This window comes from Pleurodeles waltl, chromosome 4_2 (assembly GCF_031143425.1).
Source record: "Pleurodeles waltl isolate 20211129_DDA chromosome 4_2, aPleWal1.hap1.20221129, whole genome shotgun sequence".
In the NCBI taxonomy this organism is placed as follows: domain Eukaryota; kingdom Metazoa; phylum Chordata; class Amphibia; order Caudata; family Salamandridae; genus Pleurodeles; species Pleurodeles waltl.
Window position 1 is genome coordinate 823,391,682 of NC_090443.1, and position 15,781 is coordinate 823,407,462.

The 15,781-nt window shown below is 41.6% G+C and overlaps 1 protein-coding gene across 2 annotated transcripts in view; it reads right to left on the reverse strand.

Annotated features, from left to right (window-relative positions):
• ALG6 (ALG6 alpha-1,3-glucosyltransferase) overlaps positions 1-15,781 on the reverse strand; it is a 184,353-nt gene that overhangs the window by 69,604 nt on the left and 98,968 nt on the right. For both annotated transcript variants that reach the window (XM_069232524.1, XM_069232525.1), the window contains 2 exons: positions 8,249-8,331; positions 7,840-7,904 (listed from right to left, as the gene is read on the reverse strand). In XM_069232524.1, coding sequence (XP_069088625.1) covers positions 7,840-7,904; positions 8,249-8,331 — 148 coding nt within the window. The remainder of the gene's footprint in view (positions 1-7,839; positions 7,905-8,248; positions 8,332-15,781) is intronic.

Here is a 15,781-nt window from a genome sequence, read left to right on the forward strand (position 1 = left end):
ACAGGATGAAAGGATGAATGATACAGATGACTTCCTTCTTGAACAAGATGGCATCTGCACTAAAAATGTGGCCTAGTCATCATCTACTAGGAAAACGCACTTCTACTCATCACAGAATTTTAGGAGCCTAACTTACCAATTTCTCACCATACTTACAAAATGTTTGTGGAACTGATGACTTAGTCTACGCCTTAAGAGGGACGAATAGGGCTGAAAACACATTAAGGATTGCACTCAAGGCAGATGATGTCACCGCCATTTAAAAAAACACACACACACAAAAAGAAAAAAAACTTCTGAAGCTGTATCAATAAACTGTGATGCAAAAAAGGTGCCATTAATTTAGGATATTAATGGACGGAAGTATCAAATGGGATGCTGAGGCCTTATAATAGACGTCAGGTAGGTTATTTTGCGGAGAGAAAGTAGTTCTAAAGAAAGAATGTATATTATGCAACGTCATGTTGAATTATGGATGACTGAGGCTGTATCACAAAGTGGAAATACCACTGTGATCTAGAATCTGCATTTCATGCTACTGTTCCTGCTTCTGAAATTTATCATTCAAAGCATTTACCATGAACTCCTGAACGGTTTCAAGTGCATAAGGTATTCCTAGTAGTGCATAAAACCCTTCTTCGGTATACTCCCGCTGTAGTACAGTGAGTGGAGCGTAAATATGTGTCTCTCATTGAAGTGTAATAGCCTTTAAAAAGTGTGTCGAGTCATCAGTTTCCAGCTGACTTATGATAGCTAGTAAAACGATCATTCTCTAAGCTGAGTTTTCAAGTGCAAGGGCGCTGGTAGTATTTCATACAGGACTCGGCACACCATGCTGAGTGGGCTCCCTCCACGCCTCATAGGCAGTCCTGCAACAATGTTCACGCAAAAACACTCCACCATTTCATCTTCTGAAAAATCTTGTTAACTTCAAAGTTTCTCAACAAAGGAAGAGCAGACAGTCCGATGTAACTATGCAATTAAATTTCTAGATAATAACACATCCACAGTGAAGTGGTCACTTTGTTCTATTTGCCATATAATTTCCCCTCACCAAACTCGAGATGTGCACTTACTCCATGATTTCATTCTCAAAGCAAGATTAGCATGACCTGAGATGTGAAACTGAAAAGCAGAGACCAGGCCCGCTCTCACGTTGAACGGAAATATGCAAAGTATACGAAGACATAGGAAGACAGCAACAACATCCGTATTGTGCATTGAATGATATTATCAGGCCTTGGTCTGTCTCAAGTTAATGTTCTCATGTTCTCCTGATCAGCCCTTTACAATCCAGGGCATGACAATAAGCGTGGGTAAGAGGGCACAGGAAGTGGGGCAGAGGCACAGCTCAGAGTGTGGAACCTATCTGCAATCTATATCGAATACAGCTACTTATATTACAGCACAGAACAAAACCTTCGCACACAGGCGACAAGTCAGTACAACATAATATGAATCGCTTGGTGTATCTATGATTTACAAATTAACACGTGGCATTATGGCAAAAGACACGCCAAAAACCAATAAATCAATACATCAATAGGTAGCACAATGTAAGAGACCGGGTAATACCTAGAAAGTGCACTCTAGATGCTTCCCTGGCGGGATCAGGAAGAAAGAAGGACATGACCCTTGCTCTTTGTAGAACAAATACAGAATATGCTTAGAACTAGGAGTAGGGACAGTTCAACCTAGATGTTAAGTGGGATATGCAATTTAGGCGTACCTCCTCAATCAAAGATGGCCTAATACTACTGCACACATCTCAACGTGAACAGGGGACATGGGATAGGAAGAGAATTGGACAGTACTGACCTGATCAAATCTCAAATACAGCAAGACTTATCCATGCTGATCGACCTACACAACACACTAAAACTCATTCTCTGGCTTTACGCAAATCACCAACCAAGCTTGCAAGACATAATAGCCAAATTAAAACACGCTCAATAAAAAAATAAGCCTCGTCGACCATAAACACTCCACTAACACCTAGGAAAGTACAATCATACTAGGTATAGTACAAGCCTTCTAGATTTCAAGGAGGCAGACTAGCGGGCACACCTGACATCTGTCAGTTGAAGGTCCAAATGATTTGTAACAGCTCTGTGAAACACATTGCAGTGCCACCCTCCAAACACTTCACCCACATGCAGGTTTGGCCAACAGGTCACAATGGCCACATTTTCACACCCTCCCCTCTCCCTAACACACGAACAGGGGTAAAACCCAAGTCCCAACACAACACCACTGTCACTATTTTGGTCATATTCTGTCCAAGGACAGCCACATGACCTCTGTTGGCAAACTGCACATACACATCTGCAAGGAAATAGTCCATGGCGCCCCAGCAATTGAAAAGCCGGCACTATGTTAAAAAAACTGTGGTGCGTAACATAATAAAAAAGGTATTCCGTATTAAAAGGGGAAATTATTTCACTTCAAGGCAAGGGTTTGGATCTTTATTTCGCACCATAATCAGTTAGAACAGAAAAAGAGGCTGCGCTTTTGGCAGCCATGAACATTTGCAAAGAGAAACAAATCCAGGCTGCCACGGTCCAGCAAGGAGAGCTATGTATTGTATAACAGGATGTACTACGTATAAGGTTATTCAGGAGAAAGCACCTTTTCTTATAACATAAAGTGCTCCTACCTAAATGGATGCATATTTAAATACAGGATTAGATTTAATGACCGTCCATAAAAATGAAAATTAATTTGTTTAAGACCCATGTTATTAAGTAGACTAAGTGAACTTCAGTATGCTTATATAATGTTAAAATACTTCAAGGCGTTTGATGTGTTACAAGAGAATATGAAGAGATGTATTTAGACCTCTGCTACATCTCGATGTCTGTATACAAGTGGTAGGCTATGGTATATATGTGGATTGTTCCTTATCAAGTGGTTGGGGATTAAGAAGTTAAACGAAAGCTGGCACATTTTAGAACACCTTTATTCTTTGCTGATAATGCACAGAAAACTGAGTAACGTGGGCTACAAGATTCAAACTAGCTTGATCCACTGTTTAATTAGTCGGAAAAAATAAGGCAGATATTTTATGCTTTCAGGAGAACTTTTTGTAAAATTCTGAATTAGATTTTTCAAAAGGGAGCATTACACTTGTGTGCTAACAACTGTGTTCTTCACATTTTTACAAGGGCCAGCTAGAATAATAAGTGCAATTTTTTTCCATGTGGATCTACTATATATTAATTCGAAAAGAGAAAATGGCTCGGCGGCAAAAATATGGCTATTAGCCTACGATGTGCTGAATATGATGCAACTTTTTCAGTAAAGAATGAATAAATATATATTTCTTTACAGATACAAACCTTGCAGCAGCTCCAAGCCACTCTATGTGTACCTAGGTTTCTAACTGTATTCTCCCAATGAAGGCACTGGGCATCAGATTAGCCCCCTTACCAAACCACAGTTACTGTTGTAAGGTAGGTGTTTGCTGTGAAATTAAGACACGTTCCATGTTTTTATGCTACTTGTTAAACGTTTCTTTTTAAAAAGTGTTGTGTGCCTATAATAGTCATTTCCAAGTTTTAGGGTAGTTTCAAATAATTCAGATGCATCAAGAGTATGATTGGGTGCTGCTCTAATGGCATTGGCCAAACATGCTCTGAATGAAGCCAGTGATGGCAATAGCTCTGATGCTGGAGAAGCTAAGACCAGATCCAAAGGAATCAGGCAATGGACAAGGTAGCCAGCAGTAACTGGGACTGAAGCACTGTCCTGAAAACGAGCAGAGTGGTCGGAGGAACAGTGATGTCTATGAAAAAGACCTTTCCCAAGAACTTACGTTGGATTTCTTTTATTCATTTGGTATTGTTTCGAGAGATTGACGGCTGTAGACTAGCATCTGTTCTGGAGAAACTGAAAGCTACTGGCCTTGCCTTTTTGAAAGGTGATGATTACTTTGGAAGCTTTCTTACAGAAGGCAGTGGAGTGCAAACAAAAAACAGGTCTTCTTATAGTACTTGGAGGACAGGTGCCACGTGAAACATCCGTGCAAATTCAAAACAAACTTATTTTTCCAATCGTTTCAAGATGTGAAGCCTGAAGACTTGGAGGCAGTAGCCCCAAAACACCAACAAACAGACTAATTCTTCAAACATAGAGGATAACATTTGGCAAAATTCAAGGAGATGGCAGGTATGGGACGGAAAAAGTAACTTAGTATAAAGTTGGAGCGGTTTCATACAAAAGCAAGTATACCACTTTCTGCATCATTAGAATCTCGGTAATAGAGACAGAGACCCACTAGAGATCCTGCAATGCCACAAAAAATGTCTCTATTCTCAAAGTGATTAAGCCAATGCTGATCAGTTGAAAGGCTAAGATAACCTAGAGCAGGGTTCAGTATGAAAAACCAGGACAGCACTTTAGAAGAGAGGAGTTCCAATGCCTGATTAAAATGTGTAAGAGACATGCATTAAACACCACAGTCTTCTCTGTAAGTAAAGAGGGGCTAGGCTACATCTTAACATATGTAATGTGCTTTGTAGTGGATGAGGGCCATGGAGAATTTTGAGGACCCATAAACTTGGAGGGTGAGATTACTGGGCCAAAACTGCTGAGAAAGGTATTTCAACTGAATCTTTAAGTCTTTACAATTGCGAATGAGTAATAGTCCCTCAGAAATTATGGTGCTAGAAAGGCAATATTCAATCAACCAATCAATAAATAAATAATTTCTTAAGTGCGCTACTCACCCGGTAGGGTCTCAAGGTGCGGGGGGGTGTTGGCGGGGGTAGTGTAACTGCTTGATGAGCCATGTTTTGAGTCGCTTTCTGAAGGCTAGGAGCTCCTGGGTCTTTAGTAGGTTGGTGGGGAGGGAGTTCCAGGTTTTGGCGGCGAGGTGGTGTGTTAGATGCGGGGGACTGTTGCGAGGTCGGCGGAGCAGAGCTGGCGGGTTGGGATGTGGAATTTAAGGCGTTTCATGAGGTAGGCTGGTCCGGTGTCGCGGAGGGCTTTGTGAGCGTGGACTAGGATTTTGAAGATGATCCTTTTGTTGATGGGCAGCCAGTGAAGGGATCTGAGGTGGGCGGAGATGTGCTTGTGGCGAGGGAGGTTGAGGACGAGATGTGCGGTGGCATTCTGGATGCGATGGAGTTTTCTCTGAAGCTTGGCTGTGGTCCCTGCGAAGAGGGCATTGCCGTAGTCCAGACTGCTTCTTTTGTTCCTATTCCAATACCTCCTAGTGGCTGTGCAAAGGCTTGTGCGAAGATTTCCGCATCCAATATGCATTGGAAGCTATTTCAAAAGATGAGAAATCTTGAGGATAACTGCACGTTTACTGTTGGACCTGGCTCTTTTTGCAGGGTTATCTCCAAATTTGTTGGCTTCTTCCTCCTATTTTGTCTGACTTGTGTTTGCTGGCTTTAGGACCCTGGGCCCTCTACCACTACTGACCAGTTCTAGAGTGCAAGTGCTCACTGTCTAAATTGTATTGTTGATTGGCATATTTGATTTACTAGTAAGTCCCTAGTATAGTGCACCAGGTGTGCCCAGGGCCTGTAAATCAAATACTACTAGTGTGCCTGCAGCAGGCAGTATGGAGTGTATTTAAGAGGTAGGGCATGTACTGGTGTGTTTTACATGTCCTGATAGTGAAATACTGCTAATTTTATTTTTCATTTTTCACTATTGCAAGACCTATCCCTCCCATAAGGTAACATGGTGATTGCCTTGAAATATCTTTTAAGTGTAATGTCCCATTGGGAGCAGATAGAGATGTGGAGTTTGGGGTCTCCAAACTCACGATTTGAAAATACATCTTTTGGTGAAGTTGGTTTTTGAATTATAAGTTAGACTTTTAGAAAGTGGGCATTTTCTTGCTAAACCATTCTGCGCCTCTGCCTGTCTGCTGGATACACGTTTGGGTCAGGATGACAGGTGGGCTGTTTGTGCATTCACTCTAGACAGTCGCACAAAGGGAGCTGAGGTATGCCCTGAATATCCTAATTGCCCATCACCTGGATGATGGGTCTTCCTGAGCTAGTGGTGGGAGGAGCCGACACTTGCACCTGAATAGGGCTGTGCCTGTCTTTACACAAAGCAGTCTCCAATCCCCTGGAGTGGGTCTGGGGCCAGGGCAAGGAAGGGTAGGGTCTTGTGCGCTACAAAGACTTCTCATTGAAGTTTGCCTACTTCAAAGACAGATATGGTTACAAGTGCTAGACGTCTGCCACCACACAGTCAGAATCCACCTGGACTGAGGAAATTCTACCAGGAAGAAGAGCAGGATACTATAGGAGGGACTGTCACTCGTCCTGTTGATTTGTTGTACTGGCCTTCTGCTTGCTGCTTCTGTTCTGGGAGTGAATGAACTGGACTTGGCTTTCTACATCCTGGTTCTCCAATGGCTTGGACTGAGCTTGCTTCCTGTTAAGAAGTCTCAAGCGCATCAAAGACTTCACCTGGCAGCGCCTGGGCTCTCTTGCTGAATGTCCTGACTTGCCAAGTGGTGCCAAATCCAGTTCCTGGTCCCTTGGGAGTGAGTTCTGGTGCAGCAAGGAAGAAATGACTGTAAAGACTTCCAAAATGACTTCGGAACCTGCACCACTCTCTGACCCCAGGCCGCTGCCCGTTCAGTGCAACGACCGCGACCTACAATGCAGGCCTAATGCCGCTGCAGTGCCTCTGATTCCCGCTGCAGTGTGAGTCCAAAGTGCTGTGTCACAGGTCTCCGAGGTACCCAACTCAGCTGCAGCACCTATGGCCCTGAGGTGGGATCGGGACACAGCGAAGTTGAGGCCTCGCGCCTTGTTCTGCTGGACTCGTCGATCCCACCTTGTCATAAGCCTCACTACTAACGCCACATCACTTCCTCTGCAACCGTAACGTACTAACGCCTCACCTCCCTTGCCTAGCAGTAAGGAACCAATGCCTCACCACACTGGCTCCAGTGTTGCCTCACCTCCCCAACTCAGTGCAACCTCTTTGTTTTCTCATAGTTTTCCAAGGTACTGTAACCGGGGTCTACACGACTCCGTGGCCTCACAGGTAGTGCTGGACTGTTGGAAGTGACTCTGTTAAGTTGTTGGTATAGCACCAGTTTGAGCTATTGTTTCTAAGCGCTACACTACATTTAATATTTGAGAATTTGTATCTTTACTTGTGTATGTTGGATTTTTGTTGTTTTGGTCTTGTTTGCTCAGACACATATTGCCTATTTTTCTGAACTGGTGTGGAGTATGTTTGTGGTGTTTTCACTGTGTTATTGTTTGTGTGTGTACAAATACTTTACACATTGCCTCTGCAATAAGCCTAACTGCATAAGCCAAGCTACCAAGAGGGTAAGCAGGGGTTATCTTAGCTGTGTGACTCCCTTACCCTGACTAGAGTGAGGGTCCCTACTTGGACAGGGTGCAAACCACTGCTAACTACAGACCCCATTTCTAAGATTTACAAGAGCCCATCAAGTGCCACAAGCACTTTAAAATTAATCAAATGCAAAGCGTAACTGAAGAATGTCTGCATTACACGAGACAGTACAAACAAAAGGATAGGTACCAGAGATGGATGGATATATGCAGAGGGTGTGCTCAAATTATAATAAAGAACTAGTGCATATTTGATTTTTGTAACCCACAGTGAAGCAACCGTACCTTTACATTATTCTCGGATGATCGGAAGCTATTCAATCAGTATAATTATTTGTCAACATTTTATCTACAAAAATCATTTACAAGAACATCTTTCTCAGCTGTTCATATTGCACAAAAAGATATAGGACACTGGGATGAGAAATACGTCTAGCCACAGCTATTTACTTATAAGTGTTTTATACAGTATTTTTGGATTATGTAAGTGAAAGGATACTGAAAATGCCCATAATCAACAAGAATGAGGCCGGGATAAAGCAGGATGCAAAACACCATTGAGATCTGAAAAACAACAGGAAACTGATTTCTTAAAATGTCACAATGAAAACTTGACACAATTCATATGTTCTATTGCAGCAAAATGTTCAAACATTGCTCTACATTTATTCAGCACAGAATAGTAAAAACATATAGTAAAAACATATTCTTAAGTACTTCAGTAAATGAAACACGTCAATTTAAAACCTCATATCTTTATTCACTAACACAATTACAGAACAAAAGTTCCTCCTATTAACCAACATGTCCTGCCACTTATAACATTCAGTGTGATCACTAATCTCATTTATTCTTTATGTGCTGCCGACCAAAAAAAAACATTTCTACGTGGACAATCATACACTTACCTTTTGTTTGATGGAAGTTTCCCTTATACTGAAACAGTACAGAACAACGGCAGGTATGTAGATGAGGACGTCCACAATGAAGACTGAAAGACAAACACTTTAAAATAAGTAGTAGTGACAAAAGAAAGGCTGACCCTAGTAGTATTTCAAGTGAAATAAGTGTTCATTTTAAATGTTCTATAAAATCAATGTGTGCAGCACAATGGAACTGTACTACAGAATTTTCACAATAACTTCGATGTCAACTGTTTTACTGAAAAGTTAGGGGACGTTCATTAAACCTTCAATACAGATAAAAAGACCACATCACCAGCACTGTTTCCTAACTTTCCACGTATTCTGTAGTGCAAAGTAAGACTCCCCCTCTCACGCCCCATAACAGAATATCTTGTTCATAGTCTTAAGATTAAATCAAGTCTAAAAGTGAATCTAGGAGGGAAAGGCGAGATGAAGAGGAGCAGGACTCCCCCAAAAAGGGAACATATCGTACATGACTGGATAAGATCCCTTATGTCTTCCTCTCCCTTTAAGAAATCAAAACCCGCAGTAGCAATGATCCGGTGGCTTCCTGCTCCATCAGTTGCCATAATGCCAAAACCCTTACTTGAAATTGCTCACACTTTCTTGTTTCGAGTATCCTCAAGGATTACATTAGCAGCTGCCTTTGGGGGAAAAAACAAAAACATTTTGACTGGTCGCTATACTTTTAGTCCCGAATATCCAAGGTCAAGAGTTCCTTTTTGACTACCACAAGGGTCTGTTGTTTCTGCAATGTTTCATGGCACAAGTCCTGAAACAAATGGACATGCTTCCCCTGCGCTGTACTCCTCCTCTACTACCAGCCGTTCTCAGAGATCACAAGAGCTCACAATGAAAATAATCATGCTTCTTCCCACTGTTTCGGTCTCTTCATTAGCAGTCTATATACCTGAAAATGAATGGGATGCTCATCACTTTGCTGCAGCTCCACCAGTCACTTGATCAAACCCTCCACCCCAAAAGGAAATCTCAATCTGTGGATATTATTCCAAAAGTATACAGATGTAGCCCCTCATTGCATTTTCAAGTGACTCTACTGTGATATTCAATCACCTACCATCCACTGCTGAAAATCTAATGAATGCCACATTAAATTCTACATCACAGAGTGCTGGTGCTCAAGTGTTCTAAACCTTCCTTAAAGCATTTATCACTATCTACTTGACCATCAAAGACCCTTCTCCATAAGCAATTACATCTTGCCTTCTACTGTACTTAGAGTTTTTTAAATATATTTGCCAATTTTATATTCATATCAGTGTAGAGAAACGATATGTACTTCAACAAGGCACACTCTCCCACTGACAATGTGGACTATTACCAAGACTCATCTGTGGTCACGTCCCATTACCAAATATCACTAGGCATCCATAAACCCATTATTGTAGGTGGCAACTTCCTTTTCAGCACTAACACTGCCTCATTCCTAAAAATATCAAAAGCTTCCTGTAGCTCTAATGACACTACAAAACTCTGTCAGCAGATTCTTCTCATTTCCCAGAGAGCCCATTATCTCACCTCAAAGAGGCTACCAAGCTGGGCGCCACAATTATTGTCAGGGTCTGAACCATGACAGCCAGAATCTCTCATACATATATTTTCTTGTGAACTCTCTAGGGAGATTGACAGAGAGAAAAAGAGACATTTTTTATTATACTCTGTCAGTCAAAAATGGCTTTTGACACTTGGAAGAAGAAGATGCACAAAATAATCCTTTACTATATACCTTAAAGATGCTTCTCCTGAGCCTTAAAATGTATTACTAATAATTAATAATTTTATAGCCAGTAGATTTAATTCACAACAACACTACCAAAAATGTATCAATTGAATTCAAAGTATTTTTTAGTAATGAAAACTCCATATTATCAGTGAACACTTCAGGACTGATTAAAAGTTTTAAAAAAAAATAAATAAAAAAAATCACAAAAACTTCTGGATAAATATAACTTACTAGCCATGTCCTGAATATTAAATCACATACATATCAGCATTCATTATTTACTTTATAATACAATATTGCCAGTGTGGAGGTACTATTTACACTAGTTATTTGTATTTCAATTATTTTTTGTACATGTGGCTGGGGTCCCTCTCAAACACTTTAGATACTGTTTTGCCAAAGTTGTCGATCTCATTTGCAAGTTTTCTGCTGTTACACTATTAATATGTCTCCATGAAAAATAATTTCGGCTTATGAAAAGCATGTATGCCTAAATGGCTTTTCTTCGCTAATTTGGACCACATTCACTATTCTCTCACTTATTTTAGGATTATGTTATTCCAATTAGATTTGATCAATGTTGAATAAGGCTACAATTTCACAAAGCCACATCCACTTTTTAACTTTTAACATGCGTTGGGTGGCCAGTAACACACTTTACAGGCAACTCACATAAACACTGAAGAAGGACAAAGGTATGCTGCTTAGAAGTGTAGGCATTAGAAAAAGAAAGAAAACTGAGATCGCCAAGACCACCACACAGCCAGGACTGCTATTAGCACTTACATCCAAGGATTAAATGTGTGGATTAAGGATAGGAAAGGAAACAAGCATGACCAACATCCAAGTACAGAAAGACCACACTGACCATGGTTGCATCTTGCATGTTAGAATTTCCACCTCAAGGTTCTTTACAATTAAGACTAGGGCCAGGGTATCAGAAAGATTGAGCCTGGCCAAAAGGGGGAAATCTCTCTTACAAGGATCTCACAATTAGACTTTAAAATGTTGGGAACTTTAAGAATCACGTCAGAATGAAGGTTTCTAAGAGAAATTTCCCTTCATGAAATTCCACAAAATAGATATACTAACTGCATCATCTTTCCCTAGTCACTACTATCTCTGAACAAATGTCTCGCACCTGACAAAATACCCAGTGCCAGAACCTTCAACTAGAAGATCCTACCATCACATTCAGCAGGACTATCAATATGTTGCCCATAACAGAAACATGCATGCCACAAAAAACATGAGACAACTACACATCAGTAGCAGCCATTCACTTTCATATTGAGACATCAATGTCCATGCACACTCAGGGGCAGAACATACCTAAGGAAAGGATAGAAAAAAAAGAGACTTTAGATAATGCTCTGTCTGAAGAGCTACTTCTTTCATGACACAAATGAATCTTAAATAACGGAACCACTGAGGTGAAAGACAGGAACAGCACAAACAGAGACTGTTACAACAAGATACCAGTTGCAGGTACATTCATACTATGCTACAGGCACCAACTCATTGTTCAACTCGACTGGAAAATAGGGTATATTCATTCCTTGAGGAAATCTGTCTGCTCAATCCACCAAAACATGTAACAAAATCCTGAAGATGGGGAGACTTCAATATCTAGGGATCTCTGAGACTCAGCAAATAACCATCATATATCTAATTTCCTCTTTTGGAACAAAATCCTAGAGCCCCAAGTCAGGCATCAGGAGTTTGAATTATTAGAGACAAACAAAATCCTTTGTGACCAGAAAATGAGTTTCAGACAGTTAAAAGTTACTGAATCCACCCGTGACAACATCAGGGGAAATCTGTTTTGATTACTTGATAAAGGACAACTGGAAATCATGAACCTACTTGAAGTGTCAATGGCACTTTCTGATTTGGATCACAACATTATCATGTGAAATGCTGACAGAGTCACTAATGTAGGATAGTAACAATGTAATTGATTCCTATCATACCAGAGTTAGCAAATCAGAAAAGAAACAGCATCCTTGTCAATGAACAGACAACCTGCAAATAAACAGACAACCTGTAATGTTCCGCCATGCTACTTTCTACCACTATTGTGAATAATCCGCTCCAACAAGGATGTAAAATGTTCATAGTTATCACCCTGCAGCAAAGGCAGAGAGCTGTCTAAGACACAAATACCAATTAATGAAGGGAAACCTGTGCCTAAATTGCATAAACATAGATCAGTGCTCTCATATTTCCTCTGGCTCCAAGACCTGGGAACACACGCCTATTAGGCACAGACTAAACCCCTCGGACTGTGCTTCGGTCAAGAGCTCCAAAATCCTAGTATGATCAGAGCATTTACAATGAATACCAATGTCTAAACTCAGATGTTAAGAAGGATCCTCTCATCTCCTTTAGAAGAAACACCATCAAGAGTTTGTCAGGTACTGACTGACTCCTAAGGAGACTCAGGAGGTACGCTTGTGCAGAGCCAAGAGCTGCCTACTTCAATCACAGATGAATCCGACCATTCTGCTGAGTGATGAGGTGATTGAGGGGGTGAACCTATGGACTGGTTTAGTCTGGCCAGTTGAGTGTTGATCTGAGGAGGGAATTAACAGGGTTCTGAGGAGCACAGTCTGCAGCTTATTTTTTTTATAAAGCACATATTTAATTTTTTTATTGGTTTATATTACGAACAGCAGTCATGCAACACTTTGCATCCATAGTGACACAGAACATTAACTTCAAACATCAGAGGAGAGGTAAGAGAAAACAGTACCACCGTAGGTATATACAGTGCAGGATATCCAACAACAAATAAGGTAGAAGGGCAGACACTCAGCAAATATAAGCCTATCTTATACATCACAATGAGCTAGGTAACTCTGTGGCCTGGCCTCGCCGTCCATGGGGCCCAGATCGTAGTGTTTTATCCAATGAACCCAAATTTTGAAAGAATTCCTTCTTTTTTAAAGTCACCTTCTCCAGGGCCATGCATATGTCCATCCACGATCCTCCATTCTCGTCTGGACCTCTGGCACACCCCATTATTTGGCTACATCCCTTTTTACCATCACCAAGTTTAGGTTACCGAAGAAAAGCTTGGCCCATGGGACATCCACCTCTGTCGGGACATCTAAGTGAACACACTTTGTTTCAATTGGGATGTCACCTTGGGCCAGTAAATTTGAATGACAGAGCATCCCCAGAGTGTGTGCATGCAATTACTCCTGGGCCAACTACATCTCCTGCAATCCAGGGACAGTGCTCTCCCCATCTAGTGGAGCCATGCCCGATCATAATAGCCCCGGTGAAGTATTTTGAACTGTATCAGCCTAGACTTTAAGGCAACCTCCTGTGGATGCATCAGGGGCACTCGCAATCAGTGAAGTCCATTACTCCTACGTATTCCAGCCATCTTCCTCTCAATCTGCAGAACATATTGGTCATGTTATTGCTCAGCATTTTATAAGTGAGGACACTCCTCCGCCCTTTACTGAGCTCACCCACAAGTACAGGGGTGGTATAACTGTGCATATTTTAAATACTGATTCTGTTGGGGTTCGAAGTCCCCCCTGGGGGAGGAGACAGGCATTACATCTCAGTCTTCTAAAAGGCCCCCAATCCTGGAGATATCTGTCATGCACCAGGCCTCAAAACACCTCAGCTTCCCCTGTTCCCGCATAATAATATTTTTCGGTTTTTGAAACCTGTAAATAAGCACCATGCAAGACACAACTGTACATTTGCTAGCAGTCATTTGAAGGTGAAACACAGCTGACTTGCCATTATTATTGTTCCTAAACAGGTAGAAAGTCATATACTAGAAACATTGAAGCATTCTCAACACTGTCCCTAGACAATCTCTTGCCTAGCAATTTGACTCTTCCGTTCTGAAAAGGTGGTCCATAGCTCTCAGCCAGTCATGTACAGGCTATGTCCATTCAAAATTACAATGTTTAGCAAATAACCTTTTAGCCAGAATGGTACCAGTTACTGTCAAGCTTCTTTCTCCATTGCTATTCCCCAAAACAACCAGGGTGCCTAAGAGTGCAAGCCAAGGGGAAGATTTGACAGGTCTACCCAGTACTTAAGACAGTATTTGTACTGTGATAAAAGATTAATCTGGTTCAATATAAGTATCTCATACCATCATGTACGCAATGATAAGGTAAGCATACCCTTATAACATAATTACACTAGAGTAATGTATGTTTTGTATGTTTTGTTTAAGTAATTTAACTGAAATAGTTGCAATACCCCAAATACTGTCATTTCTATGGGGCTACCCTAGTGTCCCCAAAATCCATGTCATCTAAGGGTCCCAGGTTCTCTCCCATTTTAACTTTAATTCGGTAAAACAGTTTGGGGTGTTGGCTATCAAATAGCTACATAACCTCTCCCCTACTTACCTGACTCTGTCCCACATTTGCCTCTAAAGGGCAGTATTCAGAGGGGTCAAATTTAGCCTGCTTGGTGGGCAAAAAGGGCGTTCTTCAGCTTCAGGCACTGAAACAAATGCGTTTTGTGTAACTCAAAATGGTGTAGCTTAGAGAATGATTTCATGCACTTTCCTTCCCATACATCAGTATGCCTTAACTGGTTCATGGACCATAAGGGCTTGCTGTGTTGGTTTTCTGTGCCGCTGACTCCAATGAAGAGCTTAATTCTAGCATCCAATGGATATCATAGAGCCTGATTTGGATCTTGGCGGTAACAATCCCGTTGTCGATTTTTCGACTGAAAACCCATCTACCATCATGACAGTCCACCCGCTGTATTCCGATGTTGGTGATCCCAAAGGTGAGAGCTTGCATTCGACCCACTGTCACACCACCTGCGTCGATGGTCCCATAGGGAAAAGATGTTACCGGCGAGACCCCAGCCACCTTTCCTGTTATGCGGATTTGGATGTGCCTTACCGCTAAGCAAAAACTGGCAGTCCGACCTCTAAGCTTGGGTTTGTGGATTGGGGGGGGGGGGGGGGGGGGGCGAATGAGGTAAAACCTTACCTTTTCCCCTGATTTCACTTCCATTTTCAACTGGACAATACCTGCCGTCGCTGCTGCCACCGAGCCACAGAGAAAACAAGCCCTCTCCACCCCCTCCACCCCCAACTGCTCCACCCGGCAACAATCACAAAGGTAGGGAACCGGCACTGCCTAAAGGAGGCAGTCACTTATTAAGGGAAACGACCCCTCCCTCTTTTATAATTGGTGTTCTCTTTTCAGTGTACCATCGAAAGTCACAAAAGTGCTATATCAACCACTTTTTGTCCTTCCAGAAGTCTAATTTCAAGTATGATCCTAGATGCATGTTCTCTAGTGGTAAGCCAGTATAAGAGTTTCCCTGCTTTTGTAGTGTAGACATTTTTTAATGTAGCTTCATGCACGTTAGGTTAACATATCAGGCCTCTATGCACTTTGCCCTAGATACATTTTATTTAGCCTTGCACTGTTATTTTACAATAACCAGTTTTACGGTCTTGTTTTATTTATTTCTATCACACTGTTTAGCTTAGTTCAGCACTGTGTTCTCAAACAATGCATTCTTGCTCACCCTGTGCTTCAGACAAGGCTACAGTCTGGTACATTGCCAGTAAACGTGGTAGAAGTTTAGTCTCTAGTGTTCGTAGAAAACACGCATTCCTACGTAGGGTCGTTTTCTTAGAACATTTGCGTGTTCGTTATAAAAACACTTTCTAGTCCTAGTACACGTTAGAGGGAGATTCCAACCAGGAACCTACAACTAGATGCTGACTGCCCCGTTGCAGATGCTGATGCAGATTACAGGCC